This window comes from Eretmochelys imbricata, chromosome 7, assembly GCF_965152235.1.
Source record: "Eretmochelys imbricata isolate rEreImb1 chromosome 7, rEreImb1.hap1, whole genome shotgun sequence".
NCBI classification, from domain to species: Eukaryota; Metazoa; Chordata; order Testudines; family Cheloniidae; genus Eretmochelys; species Eretmochelys imbricata.
The window spans coordinates 24,029,306-24,044,101 of NC_135578.1; the positions used below are offsets into that span (position 1 = coordinate 24,029,306).

Here is a 14,796-nt window from a genome sequence, read left to right on the forward strand (position 1 = left end):
CAGGCCCCGTGGGCCCAGTGGCTAACCCACAACTGGGTAGAAGTGCCATTGTCAGGTGATCTTGGGCCCCAAATGTCAGGTTTGTACAGAGTCTAACAGCAGTTAGGTTAGAAACATTATGTCCCAGCATCTAATTACTTCCCAATGCTCACTGAGTGCACTGGAAAGGGCTGCAGGGTCATCTTAATGCAGAGCCTCTGGCTGCTTTGGAGCCTCTATTAGCAGCACTGGAGAAATCCCACTGTCTGCACATAACATGGGCACGTGCTGTGGCGCGCTATTAACCAACAGTCAGTGAGGCAGCTCTGGCCAAGGAAGGCCATGATCTGAAGAGAGTGATCAGCAAGCCCCACAGCAGCCCCTCATCCACAGGCCTCACTCCACCCCTCCAAACATTATTGCTCTTTAATCCCTACCTTGGGTCCCATGAGACCTTCTTTCCCGGGGATTCCTGGGGTTCCAGGCATGCCCAGCTCTCCCTAGGAAAACAAACCAGATGTTCATTCTGGCCAGTCCAGATGTGCTCGCATCACATTGCCCTTGGAGCCAGCTGGGGGCACTTACCAGCTCGCCCTTCCTTCCTGGAAGTCCCATTCGGCCTGGAATCCCTGGATCCCCCTAGAGCAGACAGAAGGAGACACAGGTCAGTGGGAGACAGCCGTGTAATGGAGAACCAGACTGGACAGTGCCCTAGCCCCTCCATACTGTGCTCATGTCTAGAGCACAGACTGCTTTACTGAGGGAGTTATATCTAGCCCGTGGCTTCCCGGCCCTCCTCTACTCCAAAGGAAGCCAGTCCACTGAGCAGTGCTCTGGGCGATGCCACACAGCTCCGCCCGCCCATGGACTCACCCCTCCTGGGGTTCAGTTCCGGTTGGGGGTTGCTGCACCGTACAACCCCAGGGCTCCAAAGGGGTGGGGTTGAGGGTCCCCCCGCCTTCCTCAATCTCCTCAGTAGCCTCCACAGCATCCCGGGGGCCCTCCAGTGCTGCAGGGCAGGGCTGATACTTGGGGCTTCTCAAAGGCCCCTCCCTCGTCGACTACACAGACCCCCGCTGGTGGCTCAGAGGGCCAGTGCTGGTCTGACAGAGCTCAGTTCCATAGCACCCCAGCCCCTCAGCCAAGTGACACGACCAGGCTGCCCTGGGGGTGAGACTGGGCCCAGAATTAGCTCCACTGGGTTCTACCAGATGGGGATTGAACTGTCACCACTTCCCATAAGCCTCTTGGCCCCCAGGACAGCCTTTATTTCCTTGGAAGCCCTTAAGCATCAGTCATTTCCCCAGGGATCCATTCAGCTCCGCAGGGAGCACAGGGCTCTTGGGCGGCTCCACTGGCACGTCCCAACGCACTGTCGTCCCACCTTCCATTAGCGTGCTGGCTCTGCCGCCTCTGGAACCAAGTGTCCCCACCTCTGCTGTCTGGCTGGAGAAGGGGAGTCACCTGTGCAGACCCGTGAACACTCACCTTCTCCCCCTTATCTCCATCCTGGCCACAGGCGCCTTTCGGTCCCCGATCCCCCTGCAGTGAAGAGAGACGTCACAACACCGCTCCACGACCCGCTTCGACACTAACCCCTGGGGCAGTGGGCTGGTTTTGCAGACAGGGTCTGTGCTGGGTGTCGGGTATCAGGGGGAGAAATTCAGGCTATCAAGGCCATCAATGTCTTGCAGCTGATGCCACTGAACCCATTCTTGGGAGGCTACACTGCCCCCTTGGAAAGACCCCACTGCATCCGAGCCCATTCCCAGGGGCCAATTGGTGGCCTGGGGGTTCCCTGACATTGACCCTGAATGCACACGGGGGGTTCCTCTCTCCCCAAGGTGCTTGGTCCCAAGACACTGCCATGAGTGGGCTCAGCGTCCCTCTGGTCTGCCCTAGGGCTACGTTTGGCCCAGGCAGGCAGGCTCTCTCAGGGTCACAGGAGGACAGACAGACACAAGAAATGCCCACCTTAGGGCCTCGCATTCCCAGTGGCCCTATGTCCCCTTTCTCCCCTCTTGTTCCTGGGATTCCATCCTTTCCTGGCAGGCCCTGGAGAAAGAGGAAAACACAGAGTGACTCTCGGGCTTTGCTCTTGGACAATGGGCAAGAAACAGCAGCAAAGGACAGTTCCTCACCGACTCTCCGGGGTCTCCCGATTCGCCAACTTCACCCTGGAAAGGCAAACACACCAGGTCAGGGACGGAGGGGCTGAGTGCCTGAGTGACGCCCACGTGTACATGCCAGGATGGGGACAGCAGATGTTCTGGCAGGCCTGTGTGCACACGCACTTGCAGTCACACCTACATCTGCGCACAAGTGGCACATGCAGGGCTGTGCACACCTGTGGCTATTCTTACCTTCTGGCCCCCAGGGCCGCGTGCTCCTGGGAAGCCTGTAGAGCCCTTCTCCCCTTGCTCACCTCTTCCTCCCTGCAGGTGAAAGCACACATCAGTGCACAGCCTGAGGAAAACTCCCCCTGCTCACAGCAGGCAGCTGGAGGGACAGAACCAGCTTCTGAAATTATATTAGGTTCTAAAAAAAGGACCCCAAATGAGAGAAATAAAACGTCCCTGATTTGCTTCCCCCACCACAGTGACTCACTAGCCAACTCCCCTCCTGGTCAGACTGATGCACCTCCGGGAAAGCAGGTGTCCAGGGGCCACTCTCTGCTGAGCACCCCACCACTGCCAGTGGGATCGGGGAGCTGGCGCTGGCCAGTACAGGGTGCCCCTGAGCCATCAGCAGAGTATAATGCAGGTTGGGACCAAGCCTGTTCCGTCACATCTCGGCCCGTTCCCCTGTAGTCTCCAGTGACACGCCCCTCTCTTGTTCTCCTCCTTGCCAGTCTCCATTCCATAACCAGGGCCTGCAGCTCCCACTGCCGCCAGCCCAAAGCCCCTTCTCTCTCAATGGCTGCGCTCACAGCAAGCAAAGGGCACAAAGCATCCAGCTCCTAGCTCCTGGGGCCAGCTGTGCTCCACAGTGCCCAGTCATCACAGCACCTGCTCTCAGTCCTGCCAAGCCTTCAGTGCTCTGTGGCTTCTCCCAAGCCTCTGGGACAGCTTTCAGACAGGCATGCTCCCATACCTGCCTGTCCTCCAGCTGCTCGCTCACGTACCTTCTCTCCTGGGAGGCCCGGGTCACCCTTGTCACCTTTCTCCCCTTCCATCCCCTTCAGGCCACGGTCTCCCTGGGCAGGGAAAAGAGCGGAGGGTGCAGGGAGTCAGCCCCCTGACAGCACAGGGAGGATGACCCATAGGTGGGATTCAGAGAACAGCAAGGCACACATTGGGACTGGAGGGGAGATTCTTGGGGTGGAGTCTGGTCTGTCTGGCTAAAGCGACATGGAGACTTGGGGGAGGAGGTACACAGGGGAAGTGTCTGCTGAGATCTGGGGTGTGAACCCCAAGGCAGGGGCGGGTCACGTGCAGTGTAGACTGAACCCCAAGGCAAGAGAGGATCGTGGCAGGGGGATGCGAAGGGACGGACCTAACAGCTACAGGTTCAATAGCAGGAAATACCTCGAGGCTGATGAATCTCAAAGCATCCTGGGAACAGCCCATAGGGAACAGCCCACTCTGGCCCCTGGGCAATGGGCCCCTTCAGTGGTTTTCAAACTTTCTGAGCCAACCCGCACTTGGAGTTATAATTTTTGGTTGCACCCCGCCAACCCAGACAAAAATAGTCCCAATGCATGCCCCTCCCCACGAGGGTTTTCAGGGTGGGGGAAGGCGCATGTGATGGTCTCTGGGGGCAGAGCCAGCGCTGGGCACAGAGGCTGCTGGGAACAGAAATCAGCGCAGCCGTGGTGGATATTGACACTGACCTGTAGGCTGGGTGGCTCGCTGAGGTGCGTCGGGGGTGGAGATGGTGTGGGGCTGGCTTGAGCCCCACTGTGCAGGGCTGGCCCAAGCCAGTTGCTGCTCACCCCCCCAAAACGTTCCTCCACACCCCCCTAGGGGGTGCACCCCACAGTTTGAAAACCTCTGCTCTATGGGGTAGGGCTCTTACCGGCTCCCCCTTGCTCCCCCGGACTCCAGCCGGCCCCTCCACAATGACAGTATCACCCTGCACATGGGGAAAAACAAACAGACCACACGGCAGCCAATGAGAGGTCAAAATAAACCACAGACCCACTGACCCATGCTGCAGTTTGCAATCCCATGGGTTTAAACAGGCTCATGTGCCCAAGGGCCATCAGCTGCTGCCCTCAAGCCAGTCAAGAGTCCAGCTCACACCCTACACGCACCACTGCGGTGCATGGCAGACGGCTTCCCACGCCGCCGGAGACCAAGGACCTACACAGCCCAGCAGTGAGAAACCCAGGGTTACAGGAGCAGCCCCAGGGCTAAGGACTGTCCAGTCAGGGCAAAGCCAAAGCTGGCCACTAGCACTGGAAGGTAGGTGGACCTGCTGTGGCGGCATTTGGGCAGGAGCACCTGGTGTGCAGGCAGCAGATGGAAAAGCTCTGTGCACTGCAGCTTTGCCAGCACAGAATTACTTTTTCAACTTCCTCTGGGGACTGGCTCAGACAGTCCCAGGTCTGAAGGCAAGTGGGCCTTTCTGGTGTGGCAGTTGGGGCTAGAGGTCAGCCAATGAGCCCCTAGCAGCATGTAAATGGGGAACTCACCTTGTCTCCTTTGGGCCCCATAGCTCCAATGTCTCCCTAGAAGGGAAGAGAGCGTGGGTGAGAAACATGCCTCGCACAGGGACATGTGGGTCTCACGACTGTCAGGCCACTACCAAACCCGAGGGCCTCCCTCAGAGCATCAAGGAGACCAGCCAGAACCCAGACCCTCAGAGGGGAGGAGAGTGGTTGGAAGGAGCCCCAAACCTGGGGCCTTGGGGACCCCAAACCTAGGGAAGTTCATGGGGTCCTGAGAGGCATGAGTGGAGGGCTCAGGATCAGAGAGAAACGGGTTCATACCTGACTTTATTAGAACTAGAAACTGGGAGAAATGAGAGCAAGAGGGAGAACAGGCCATGAGCTCCCCTGGAGAGAAGACAGCCCCTGGTCAGGCAGCAGCCCAAGCAGGCTGGGGGGTGAAATCCAGGGGCAGCTCTGGGCAATACCCTGCCTGACCCCATCCCATCAGCGTGGGATTGTACCCCATGGGCAGGTGCTTGTACTTCAATAGCAGCCTGATGGAGGGGGAGGTGGGAGAAGACTCCCCTCCCCCGGCCCCACCGCTCCCCACCAGTAGGTTGCTTACTTTGTCACCTCGCTCCCCTCGGTTTCCGGGAGGCCCCTAAAGGGAAAAGAGAAGGGGAATCACTGGCGAGCGGGAGCCAATCCCAGCCCCTGGTTAAAGAGCAAGGCAAAGGGAGGAGGAAGGTATTTACCGCAGGCCCACGATCTCCCTCCAGCCCTGGGCGCCCGTCTTCACCCTGCCGAGGAGGAAAAGAGCACAGTGAGACAGAGCACAGGGCCGGGAATGGGAGAGCTGGGCCCTGAGGGCACAGCGGGTCAATTCCATAGCCTGCTATCCTGATCCATGGTGAGGGGGGTGAGAGGCAAAGCCCCAGAGCAGTGACCTCGGCCTTGGGGAGGGTCCTGGGCACAGGATGCCTCCAGGGTACCCATTTGTGGGCTTTCCGCAGCCCCAGCCAGGGTGTGCACCAAGGGGGCGCTCTCCTCAGGGAGATGGGCTCAAAAGTGTCTTCTCCATCTCTAACCTCCAAGACTGCTCCACATACCCCTGGCCCATGAAGAGCCGTGTCAGTATCCCAAAGACACAAGGCCTGGTAGAGTCCCCAGTGCTGCAGGGGAGCACAGGCCGTGCTCCCCACTGCTGTACCGCAAGCTGGAAAGTCTTTCTGGCCCCATGGGATCGATGCGCTTGTCCCCTCACACACAGCAGTGCTGGGGAGAGGGGTGGGTTAGCATGGTCTGCACTCACAGCTGGGGGAGGCTATAAGGGAGATACGTACCCGTGGCCCTGGGTCTCCTCGCTCACCTCTAGGGCCCGGCTGTCCAGCCCCCACGTTCCCCTACAGGGCAGAGAGACAGAGCGTTAGTGATGCTGTAGCTAACAAGAGCATTCTCTGAATGAGCCGAGGTAAGCAGCAATCCTGCACACCTTGCCCAAAAGGCCAAGTCAGGCACTACCCGGGCCCTGCTGGATCCAGCCACTGGCTGCCCCTTTCCACGCCCTCTGCCTGCTCACTTTGTCCCAGCTCTGGGAATCTTCAGCATTATGGTCCATGGGACACTGCCCTGCACTAGGGTTGCCAACCCTCCAGGATTGGCCGGGAGTCTCCAGGAATTAAAGATGAATCTTTAATTAAAGATTATGCCATGTGATGAAACCTCCAGGAATACATCCAACCAAAATTGGCCACTCTACCCTGCACATACATGAGATTGCATGTCTTGACAACCAGACATGTGGCGAAGCCGGAAAGCCATGGCCTCTCCTCGCTGCTCCCTTGGTGCTCAGAAGTTTCCATGTGCGGGGCAGGATCCTCATGCCACCTGCACCTCTAGGGATGCTGCTGTCTGTTGGCTGCTTGAAGGGGATCCGGCTCTGCTTGCCCATGCCCTCAAACTGGGAAGTCAGGTCATGCAACAGGACAGGAGCTCATTTGCTCCTTGGTACCTGTACTGTAACAGCATTGCCAGCCCCAGGATCAACCGATGGGGCCTGGCACCACAGTCACACCCTACAACAGGCTTCTTCAGAGACAAGCGACTGCACCAGAGGCCAGAGGAAGAGAGAAGAACGGCCTTTGCAAATGGGTCAGAGATACACTTGGCCCCAAGGACTCCCCCTGTAGGTAGCTCTGAGATGTCCCTGTACCTCCGTCTATCAACATCACAAGCCCAGAAGCCGCACTGGGGGAGAAAAGTCTGGATTCCTCCAGAGACCCATCCCCCAAAGGGGGACAGGTGTTATTTGAAGGCAATAGGGAACATCCACCAAGCAAGAAAAAGAACACTCTAGCTGTGGCCCTTGGAGAATACATGCCCTTCTCCCGCACTCCAGGAGCCACAGGAGGCTGGCGCAGTAAGGGTTAAAGCAGAGCCTACCTTGTCACCCTTCAGTCCTGGGATGCCTTGTGCCCCCTGAAACAAGAGAGACAGATCAGTGGACCAGGCCCAGCCTGGGGGCCTCTGAAGCAATCCCCGCGGGCTTGCTATATCACAGGATACAGAGATCAGTGCTGCCCTGGTCTAGATGCCAACCACAATTACACCAAGGAGAGGGGTCAGACCTTGGCCATGTCACTTGTACGACTCACCTCACTTCCCTTTCATTTGTCTGGCCCTGGGTAGCACTAGTGGAACAGGAGGTTAACACAAGAGAACAAGCAGATGGAGGGAGTTTTAGTTGAAGAAATGCAGATAGTCATCTGTCTAGCCATCCCTCCACAACCCCAACCCACTCAAGGGAATAGTTCAATGATACTCATGTAAGCCTCTCACCCAGCTCTGAATCTGGATGCAAAGCTGCTCTGGCTCCAGTCCACAGGGAGACCCCTAAGGGCGTCTGCACTGGGATAAGCAAGAGATTTTTCTGTCACCCAAAGGTGAACCCCATGCTTGGAGGTGGGGGCTGGAAGATCTCACACAATCCTTGGGACTGTGTGTGCAAGTGATGAGCAAGAGTCACAGCATATATGCTATATGAGTCACTGTGGCAGTGGCCCAGGTGAATTAGACACCCAGCCTGCCTGCTTTTGGGCACTTGACCTTTTAAATCCCTCCCTCTGGAGCTGTGCAAAGTGGCATTGGCTTGGATTTCAGTGGCCTCCCTCCTGGCCCAGGGCAGCTGCCTGTCACCTCCTACACTGTTCATTTGCTCCCCGGAGAGCTTGGCAGTTTGACTTCTCTTGCCTGCTGCTCTGTCAGGGCAGCAGGCTCTTTCCAGCACCCTGCCCAGTTCTCCCTCCCCGAGGCTGTGCAGGGCACCTTCAGAAAGACACAGGGAGAGGCTTAGTTAGGGGGAGCAATAGCTGCACCTCCTGGAATCATCTTCCTCCTCCTGGCTACACACCCAGCCCTCTAGGCCCCAGGTGCCCAACACTCACCACTGGCCCTGGGGGCCCTGGGGGCCCTGGTGATCCAGAGGTACCATCTCTTCCAGGGAAGCCAATCAAACCCTAGCAAGAAAAATACATCAGTCAAGAGAGGCCTTGGCCATGATGAGGCCCCACTTCACAGCTAGCGAAGGCCCAGGAGTGGCCTTGGCTGTAAAGGGAGCACAGTTAAGGCCTCTCCATGGCAGAGGTCAAGCCCCAGGGCCCTGGGGCATCTCTCTTCACCGAGCCCCCCCATGGCAGAGCTCACACTCAGGGCACCAGGCAACTGCAAGTGCTCTCGTGGGAGGGGAACTGTGCAGCTCAGGGCAAACTCCGAGGTCCTGCCAGGAAAGAGAGCCCAGTTCAGTGCAGGGAGGAGTGAGTGGAGAAAGGACGTTTAATCCTTCAAGGGGGGTGCTGCAGACTCTCTGCACGTCGCAGGAGGGAGCTGATGGAAGCTGCTTTGCTGGAGCGTACTTCACACTGGGTCGGAGAAAGCGCTGCAGGGAAAAGTCTGTTGGGGGTAGCCAGGATGGTCCTACGTGGGCTTTTCCCTTGCTTCTTTCATCGACCCCTTGCACTCCGGCAGCAGGAGGCCCTGCCTGCCGGCACCAAGGAGTCCAGGACAGGAAGCCTCAGGGCTCTGGAACATCTCATGGACTCACCCAGTGGCCTCCCTTTGTAATCTGGCTCCCCTGCATGAACCTCCAGGGCCAGGCCCAGGGAAGAAGCTGAGGCAGCTGGACAGTCATGCTGCTGCACTGGCCCTTGGTGCTGAGCAGTATGTGCTATTGGGGCGAGTGGTCCAAGTGACTGTGCTTTAGCAGGGGTGAGATGGGCCAGAGCTCAGGGCCGGATGGTAACTGCACCTCTTACCCTCTCTCCTGGAGGTCCTGGTGGGCCTGGCTGTCCATTTTCTGCCCTCAGACCTGGCTGGCCGGGGGTCCCTGCGATGCCTGGCAAGCCTGGGGATCCTGGTGGGCCAGGTAAGCCAGTGTCGCCCTGGAGGGGAGAGAGAAGTGCTGCTGAGCCTGGTGCTGGGGAAGGACTCCCCCGATGCCAGACTGCTGAGAAAGGAGCAGTGGGATGCGGCCCACACTCCTCAGGGGACTTCAATTTCAGTCTGGAGGGAAATGCAGTACTCTAGCAGGGCAGAGCACTCAGCCCTGGGGGGAAGGAATGAAATGGAGGTGGGCTCAGCCAAACACCCACATGCTGAGGGTGGGCAGAAGCAGGGAAAAGGATCTCAGGCCTATACAGGTAGGCAGCACAAAAGTGAGGGGGTCAGGCCTGTATACGGAGGATGGCTGGCGTTGGAGTGGAGACATACTGATCCCAGCACTTGCCCGCTCTGCGGTTACACTGGGGTAGCTGGCTTTCCCTGGGTGTGCATAGCGGAGGGAGAGGCAGGTAATTTTCATTGGTAACTGGGCGCTGAAGATCTCTGCTGGGGGATTGGTTTGGAACCAGGAGTAGAGTGTCCCAGCTCTTCAGGGTCTCCAGGAGGAGCTGTCCAGCACCCGTGGTGCTGATGCCAAATGAGCTCTGTAAGCACCCGTGTCTCTCAGCCCTGAAGCTGTGAGGGGCAAGGTAGGCGGGGGGAGCGGGGGGATCCAGCCCTTCCTGTCCTGCTTCTAGAGTGGCTCCTGCCACCTCCCCATCTAGAGCGGTCCTGTGACTCACTCAAAGGGCCTGGAGAATCTACCAAATAATCAATTTCCCATGAAGGGGGAGATTATGGGTGTCTTGCTCGTGTTCACAGTATTCACAGTATTTCCTGGCTTGGCTGCGAGTCTGTGGGCTGGACAGGTCACACACAGCAGGAGACAGCAATGCTGAGCAGGGAGCAGTGCCAAGGCCAGCACGTGGCGTTTCACTCCATGTTTTAAGTTGATAACAATAATAATATGCACCTTCCACGCAGGTGTTTAACAACAGAGGGCAAGTGTCATTAACCCCATTATACAAAAAGGGAGACAGGCACAGAGCCAGGGAAGAGGCTTGGCCCAAGTCACTCAGCAAGCCAGAAGCAGAAGCAGGAAGAGAACCCAGAAGTTCTGATTCCCAGACTCCCCGTATGACTAAGGAGAGATTCTCTGTGCTAACAAAGTCTTAGGAGATGTTACCTTCAAACCTTGAGGCCCATCTTGTCCAGGGGGTCCCTGCAGGCCAATGCCAACTGAACCCTGAATGGTGCAGATGGAATAGAAATGGTAAGTCATGCCCCATGGAGGGGCAGAGGGGTGGATACATAGGGACATACAGGAGTTAGGAGTGGATGGGAATGGGACAGAATTATCCTCCAGTTAGCTATGCCCAAGCTGGTGACTAAGCACGGTTGCAATCTATGGCTGTTCACTGGGAGGCCTCAGTCAGTCCCCAGTGGGAAAGTGGCCACATCACAAGAACCTCACCAGCACACCCTGTCAGTCACAGAACAGGGTGCGTTCAGCTTGTGGTCCCTGGAGAATAAACTCCCCTCTCAGCCTTGGGGGGGTCCTGCCAGGACAGGAATGAGACACACACACTGTGACAGCCATTTCCACAGCCATGAACACTACAGTCACTGTTAAACAATGCAAGAAGAGCTCTGATTAGCCCATTTACATCAGCCTTTCACCCAGCCAAACACCAAGCAGAGCAGGCCAGCTCGTCCCAGTAATTCTGAACACACAGCTGGCGGCTGCTCCTGCTCCCAAGAGCTCTCTCCCTGTCTCATGCTGACTCAGAGACCTGCCCTTCTCACTGCTGCCATAATCTTCCCTGCTCCTCAGCCACCAGCACATGACAATCAAACTGCAAGGGAGATACCTCAGGTATATGAACCCGAATGCCATATGGAAGGTAACAAGTGACAGATGGGTGTTTGAGCCACCAAGTACTGCTAAACGCATCCCGTTCTGGGACTGACAGGGCATACCAGTGAGTTCTAGGCTCAGTACACTGGAGCCCAAGTACCGGGGCTGCTACTTACCTTTTCCCCTTTGACTCCAGGGGATCCTCTGGCTCCCTGTTAAAATACAAGCACAGGAAACAATGAAGAAAAACCACGCTCTGCACACGTACACATCTGAGGGCATGCACACACGCTGTATACCATTTTTCAGAACTAGATTACAATACACCAAGGTAGCCTTTCCCTGGAGCCAGATCTCAGACACGCTGGAGCTGCCCCATGCTCAGAGGTTTACTATGGTAAAGGCCAGGGCTTCTCATTCAGGTGGGGCAATGAAACAAATCAAAACCGCTCATATACTCCAGTGCTGGGCCCAGGACAAGAACCTGAACAGTACCAAGGGGGGGTTGAGCAGGTGGGCAGGGGAAGAGCCTCCCCCAGCCTCTAACACTGGGCCTGGACTCAGCATTCCTACAGTGGGGATCCCAGCCATTCCCAACACCCCATCTACGTGGTACTTACATCTTCCCCAGGGTCTCCAGGCTCCCCCTGTCTTCCAGGCTCCCCCTGGCAGGAAGAAAGAGAGTGAGACTCACCAATGGGGATTGAAATGGATCAGGTCACAAAGGCACCATGAGCCATCACAGGGAGGTGGCTAAGAGTGGAAGCCCCTCCCTGCACTGGGGTGTGAGGAAGTTCCTCACCTTCTCTCCCCTGGGGCCCGGTAAGCCTCGCTCGCCCTTGGCACCCTGCAGGTAGAGAGCAGAGTTAGTGTTTGGCTTTGGGCACAGAGTCTGAGATATAACAGTGGGAAGGAACATGAAAGGCCAACTTACCGGTTCACCCAGCAGGTTCCCTTCAATCCCTCCGGGGGCGCCCTATACACCAACACACAAAGGCTCAGCACATCAGGCATCCCTCCTGTGCTCCCTGCATCCCAACCCCTTTCCCAGCCTGAGCTGACATCTGGCCTCCCTTCTTCCACTGATCCTGGTCACCCCAAACCATCACTCCTGGTGCAGCCTGGGATCCCTGTGCTCCTGCTCAGACGCTGGAGTGGCTGAAGAGACACCGGGGAAGCTGGCACTGGACAAGCCAGAGCAGATGCAGCTCATGGCGCATGGGCAGCATGGCACTGAGAAAGCCCTGCACCAAAGGGCTGGTCACTCACTCCAGGCTGTTCCAGCCCCACCCTCTCCCTTTGTAGCTTTTACTGGGCTCTAACAACATTATTAGTAATGCAATTTCTGGGTCAGAGTTGGAAAAAGAACCCAGAAGTCCTGGCTCCTAGTCCCCACACTCCCCCTCTGAAGCTTTCTGTGCAGATTTCTCCTGAGCTAACCCCCAAGCCTCTTACCTTCTCGCCTTTCATCCCAGGAGGACCGACAATCGCCTAGAGACAGGGAAGGGGAAATATGGACATTTAACAAAAGAGTGACATCAGGGACTGAGGGAAGTTTCTCACTTCAAGGGCCAGGGTAGGAAGTGAGTGAATCACACAAAGGAGGACAGCAAGACAGCACAATGATAAGCATCGTTGCTTGGTCTATGGCTTAGGCAGGGGGATACAGACTCCCTACCCCCGTGTGGAAGGGCTGTCCAGCCCTGCTGAACCCCAGCTGCTGTCACCATTTCCTCACTGGGTAAGCTATAAAGTGATTAAAGGTCCCGACACCATCCCCGTATGGGACCTGCGTTCAGAATTCCGGCAGCAGGGGATGTTGGGGTTGGGGGGGGGCCTCTCCACAGCCCTGGAGAGGGGCCAGCTCAGCCCACCCCACCCAGCAGGGCTGGGCTTTGAATGAGTTACTCCCACCTTCAGAAGGAAAATCCTCTGAAAGGAGCTAGTAACCTACCACAGCTGGCTCAGAAAATGAGCCAAGGGAGATAGGAGAATGTCCCACACACCTGTCCTGGGAGCCCGGCGTCCCCTGGCTCTCCTTTAGGTCCGGCAGGGCCTGCGGGTCCTGGCACACCCTGTCATGCAATCAACACAACTGTTAGGCTTGGCCTGAGATGGACATGATGGGTGCTGCTCTGCCCCAACTCCATGCTCCCTTGGCTGCTCTGCCACCACCAGCTCCCTCAGGAGGTGGGGCCACCACAGAGGTAACCTGGCAGATCATACACGGCTGCTGACTTAGCTCTCTTGCATACCACACTCCCAGGGGTTGAATTTAATGTACTCTTCCACACACCATGCTGCCATGGAAAATCTAAACCATGCTGAATTCAAAGCCAAGCTTTCAGTGCCGATTAGAGGTGCCACATCCCCTGGAATTTGTGGTTTGATGAGACCTCCTGTGTCATCCAAACTGGGCTAGAGTCACCAGGGCATCCAGCTGCACAGACAGATGTAGAACAACTCCTGATCCACATGGTCTCCAGTGCCAGACACACAATGGGAGGGAAGGCCAGAGAGGCTCAGTGCAGCAGGATTGTGGCATTTCTAACTCCTCTGTCACCCAAGTATCTGGGGAATGCTGCCATTCCCCTTCCTGCTGGAGCTCACTATAGCAGACACACATGCCCTGCCAGCGCCTGTGTGGGACATACCATTTTCCCAGGCAGCCCTGGTTCTCCCTCCTTCCCTGGCACTCCATCTCTCCCCGGCACTCCAGGCTTTCCAGTCTCACCCTAGAAAACAGGAATGGAACAGCTGGAATTATCACAGGGAGAGAGAAGTAGACAGCACTGCGGACAATCCACTCCACAGCTAGCATCTCTATCGGACTCCTCCTGCCACTTCCAGGCCTCAGAGAAGGGCTACCTGGATCCTGCCCACTCAGCTAAGGGAGGCCCAGCTCTGCCAAATGGATGTGTACACAAAGGCAAAAGTTGCCAAGAGAAGAGATGCCAGTGGCAGGACATTGGAAGGGCCATACGCAAAGCCAGGCAGGTTGGGAAAGGCAATTCATACCCCCCATGGCAGCAAGGGAGTTATCGGGCACTGTGAACAAGCAATGCTCACCACTTGTCCTGGCAATCCTTGGGTGCCCTGCGGCCCCTGTTGGAAAACAAACACAATCAGGAATCAAAGGCAATGAAGGAGGAATTGCAAATCTCCCACCCTGGGCAACAGCACAGAGACCATTCAAACTCTGCTCCCTGATGGCACCCAAATGGGAGAGAACCACACCAACTACCTACCACAAGGCCAGGGGGGCCTGAGGGGCCTGGGAGGCCGACGCTTCCCTGGGGCCCAGGCAAGCCCTGCAATGGAACAAAGAGGCATGTGTTAGAGACCAGGGGAAGCCTCTCCCTAGGATAGTGGGTCCCCCCCTGACAGCATCAACCCCCAGGCAGTCACTCTGCAGGCTCCCAGGCCTTGGCCTGACACGGAATCAGGACACACCAGTTGTCCCCTGAGGAAAGGGCCCAGCACTCCCTTTAGGGCAGGTGTGTACACACTGGGTAAGGTCCCAGAAGTGCCTAAGATCAGGCCAGAGCCAGCCTGACTGGGGACGGGACACAGAGGGCAGGGCATGGCAGAGCTACTCACCCGAATGCTGGAGCCAGGCTCACCCACATCTCCCTGCAATAAGAGAGTCTGTTACAAACCCGCACTGGGCAGGTACAACAATCCCAGATTCAGCTGCAGGTGTCCATGAGGCCTCAAGCCAGCGTGCACGGGCATGTGGTTAAGTGAGGCAAAGCAGGGTAGACGCCCACCCACGGATGGGGGCAGGTACCCCCCAGGGTGCTCTCTGCAAAGACACACTCAGTGTCTCCCAGCCCTGGACTGCTGCTCTTTCCCTTCCATGGGCTTTGTCCTCGCCATTACTTTCCTACATTCAGCCCTGGGCTCACTGCGCTGACTCCAGGAACATGTCCCAAGGTGAATTTGGTCCATTACTGTGACTCACGCTCCCCTCACCTACTTGGCTGGAGAA

General features: G+C 57.0%; 1 protein-coding gene across 1 annotated transcript in view; it reads right to left on the minus strand.

Annotated features, from left to right (window-relative positions):
• Window positions 1–14,796, minus strand: part of COL7A1 (collagen type VII alpha 1 chain) — a 100,584-nt gene that overhangs the window by 20,490 nt on the left and 65,298 nt on the right. Inside the window, exons 82-107 of the mRNA XM_077821477.1 lie at window positions 14,406–14,438; window positions 14,054–14,116; window positions 13,875–13,910; window positions 13,460–13,540; window positions 12,812–12,880; window positions 12,261–12,296; window positions 11,740–11,781; window positions 11,608–11,652; window positions 11,426–11,470; window positions 10,982–11,017; window positions 10,134–10,193; window positions 8,884–9,009; window positions 8,017–8,088; window positions 7,016–7,051; window positions 5,917–5,976; window positions 5,329–5,373; window positions 5,199–5,234; window positions 4,616–4,651; window positions 3,997–4,053; window positions 3,104–3,175; window positions 2,343–2,414; window positions 2,121–2,156; window positions 1,954–2,034; window positions 1,468–1,521; window positions 565–618; window positions 417–479 (exon numbers count right to left, since the gene is read on the minus strand). Of these exons, the coding sequence (XP_077677603.1) occupies window positions 417–479; window positions 565–618; window positions 1,468–1,521; window positions 1,954–2,034; window positions 2,121–2,156; window positions 2,343–2,414; window positions 3,104–3,175; window positions 3,997–4,053; window positions 4,616–4,651; window positions 5,199–5,234; window positions 5,329–5,373; window positions 5,917–5,976; window positions 7,016–7,051; window positions 8,017–8,088; window positions 8,884–9,009; window positions 10,134–10,193; window positions 10,982–11,017; window positions 11,426–11,470; window positions 11,608–11,652; window positions 11,740–11,781; window positions 12,261–12,296; window positions 12,812–12,880; window positions 13,460–13,540; window positions 13,875–13,910; window positions 14,054–14,116; window positions 14,406–14,438 (1,446 nt within the window). The remainder of the gene's footprint in view (window positions 1–416; window positions 480–564; window positions 619–1,467; window positions 1,522–1,953; window positions 2,035–2,120; window positions 2,157–2,342; window positions 2,415–3,103; window positions 3,176–3,996; window positions 4,054–4,615; window positions 4,652–5,198; window positions 5,235–5,328; window positions 5,374–5,916; window positions 5,977–7,015; window positions 7,052–8,016; window positions 8,089–8,883; window positions 9,010–10,133; window positions 10,194–10,981; window positions 11,018–11,425; window positions 11,471–11,607; window positions 11,653–11,739; window positions 11,782–12,260; window positions 12,297–12,811; window positions 12,881–13,459; window positions 13,541–13,874; window positions 13,911–14,053; window positions 14,117–14,405; window positions 14,439–14,796) is intronic.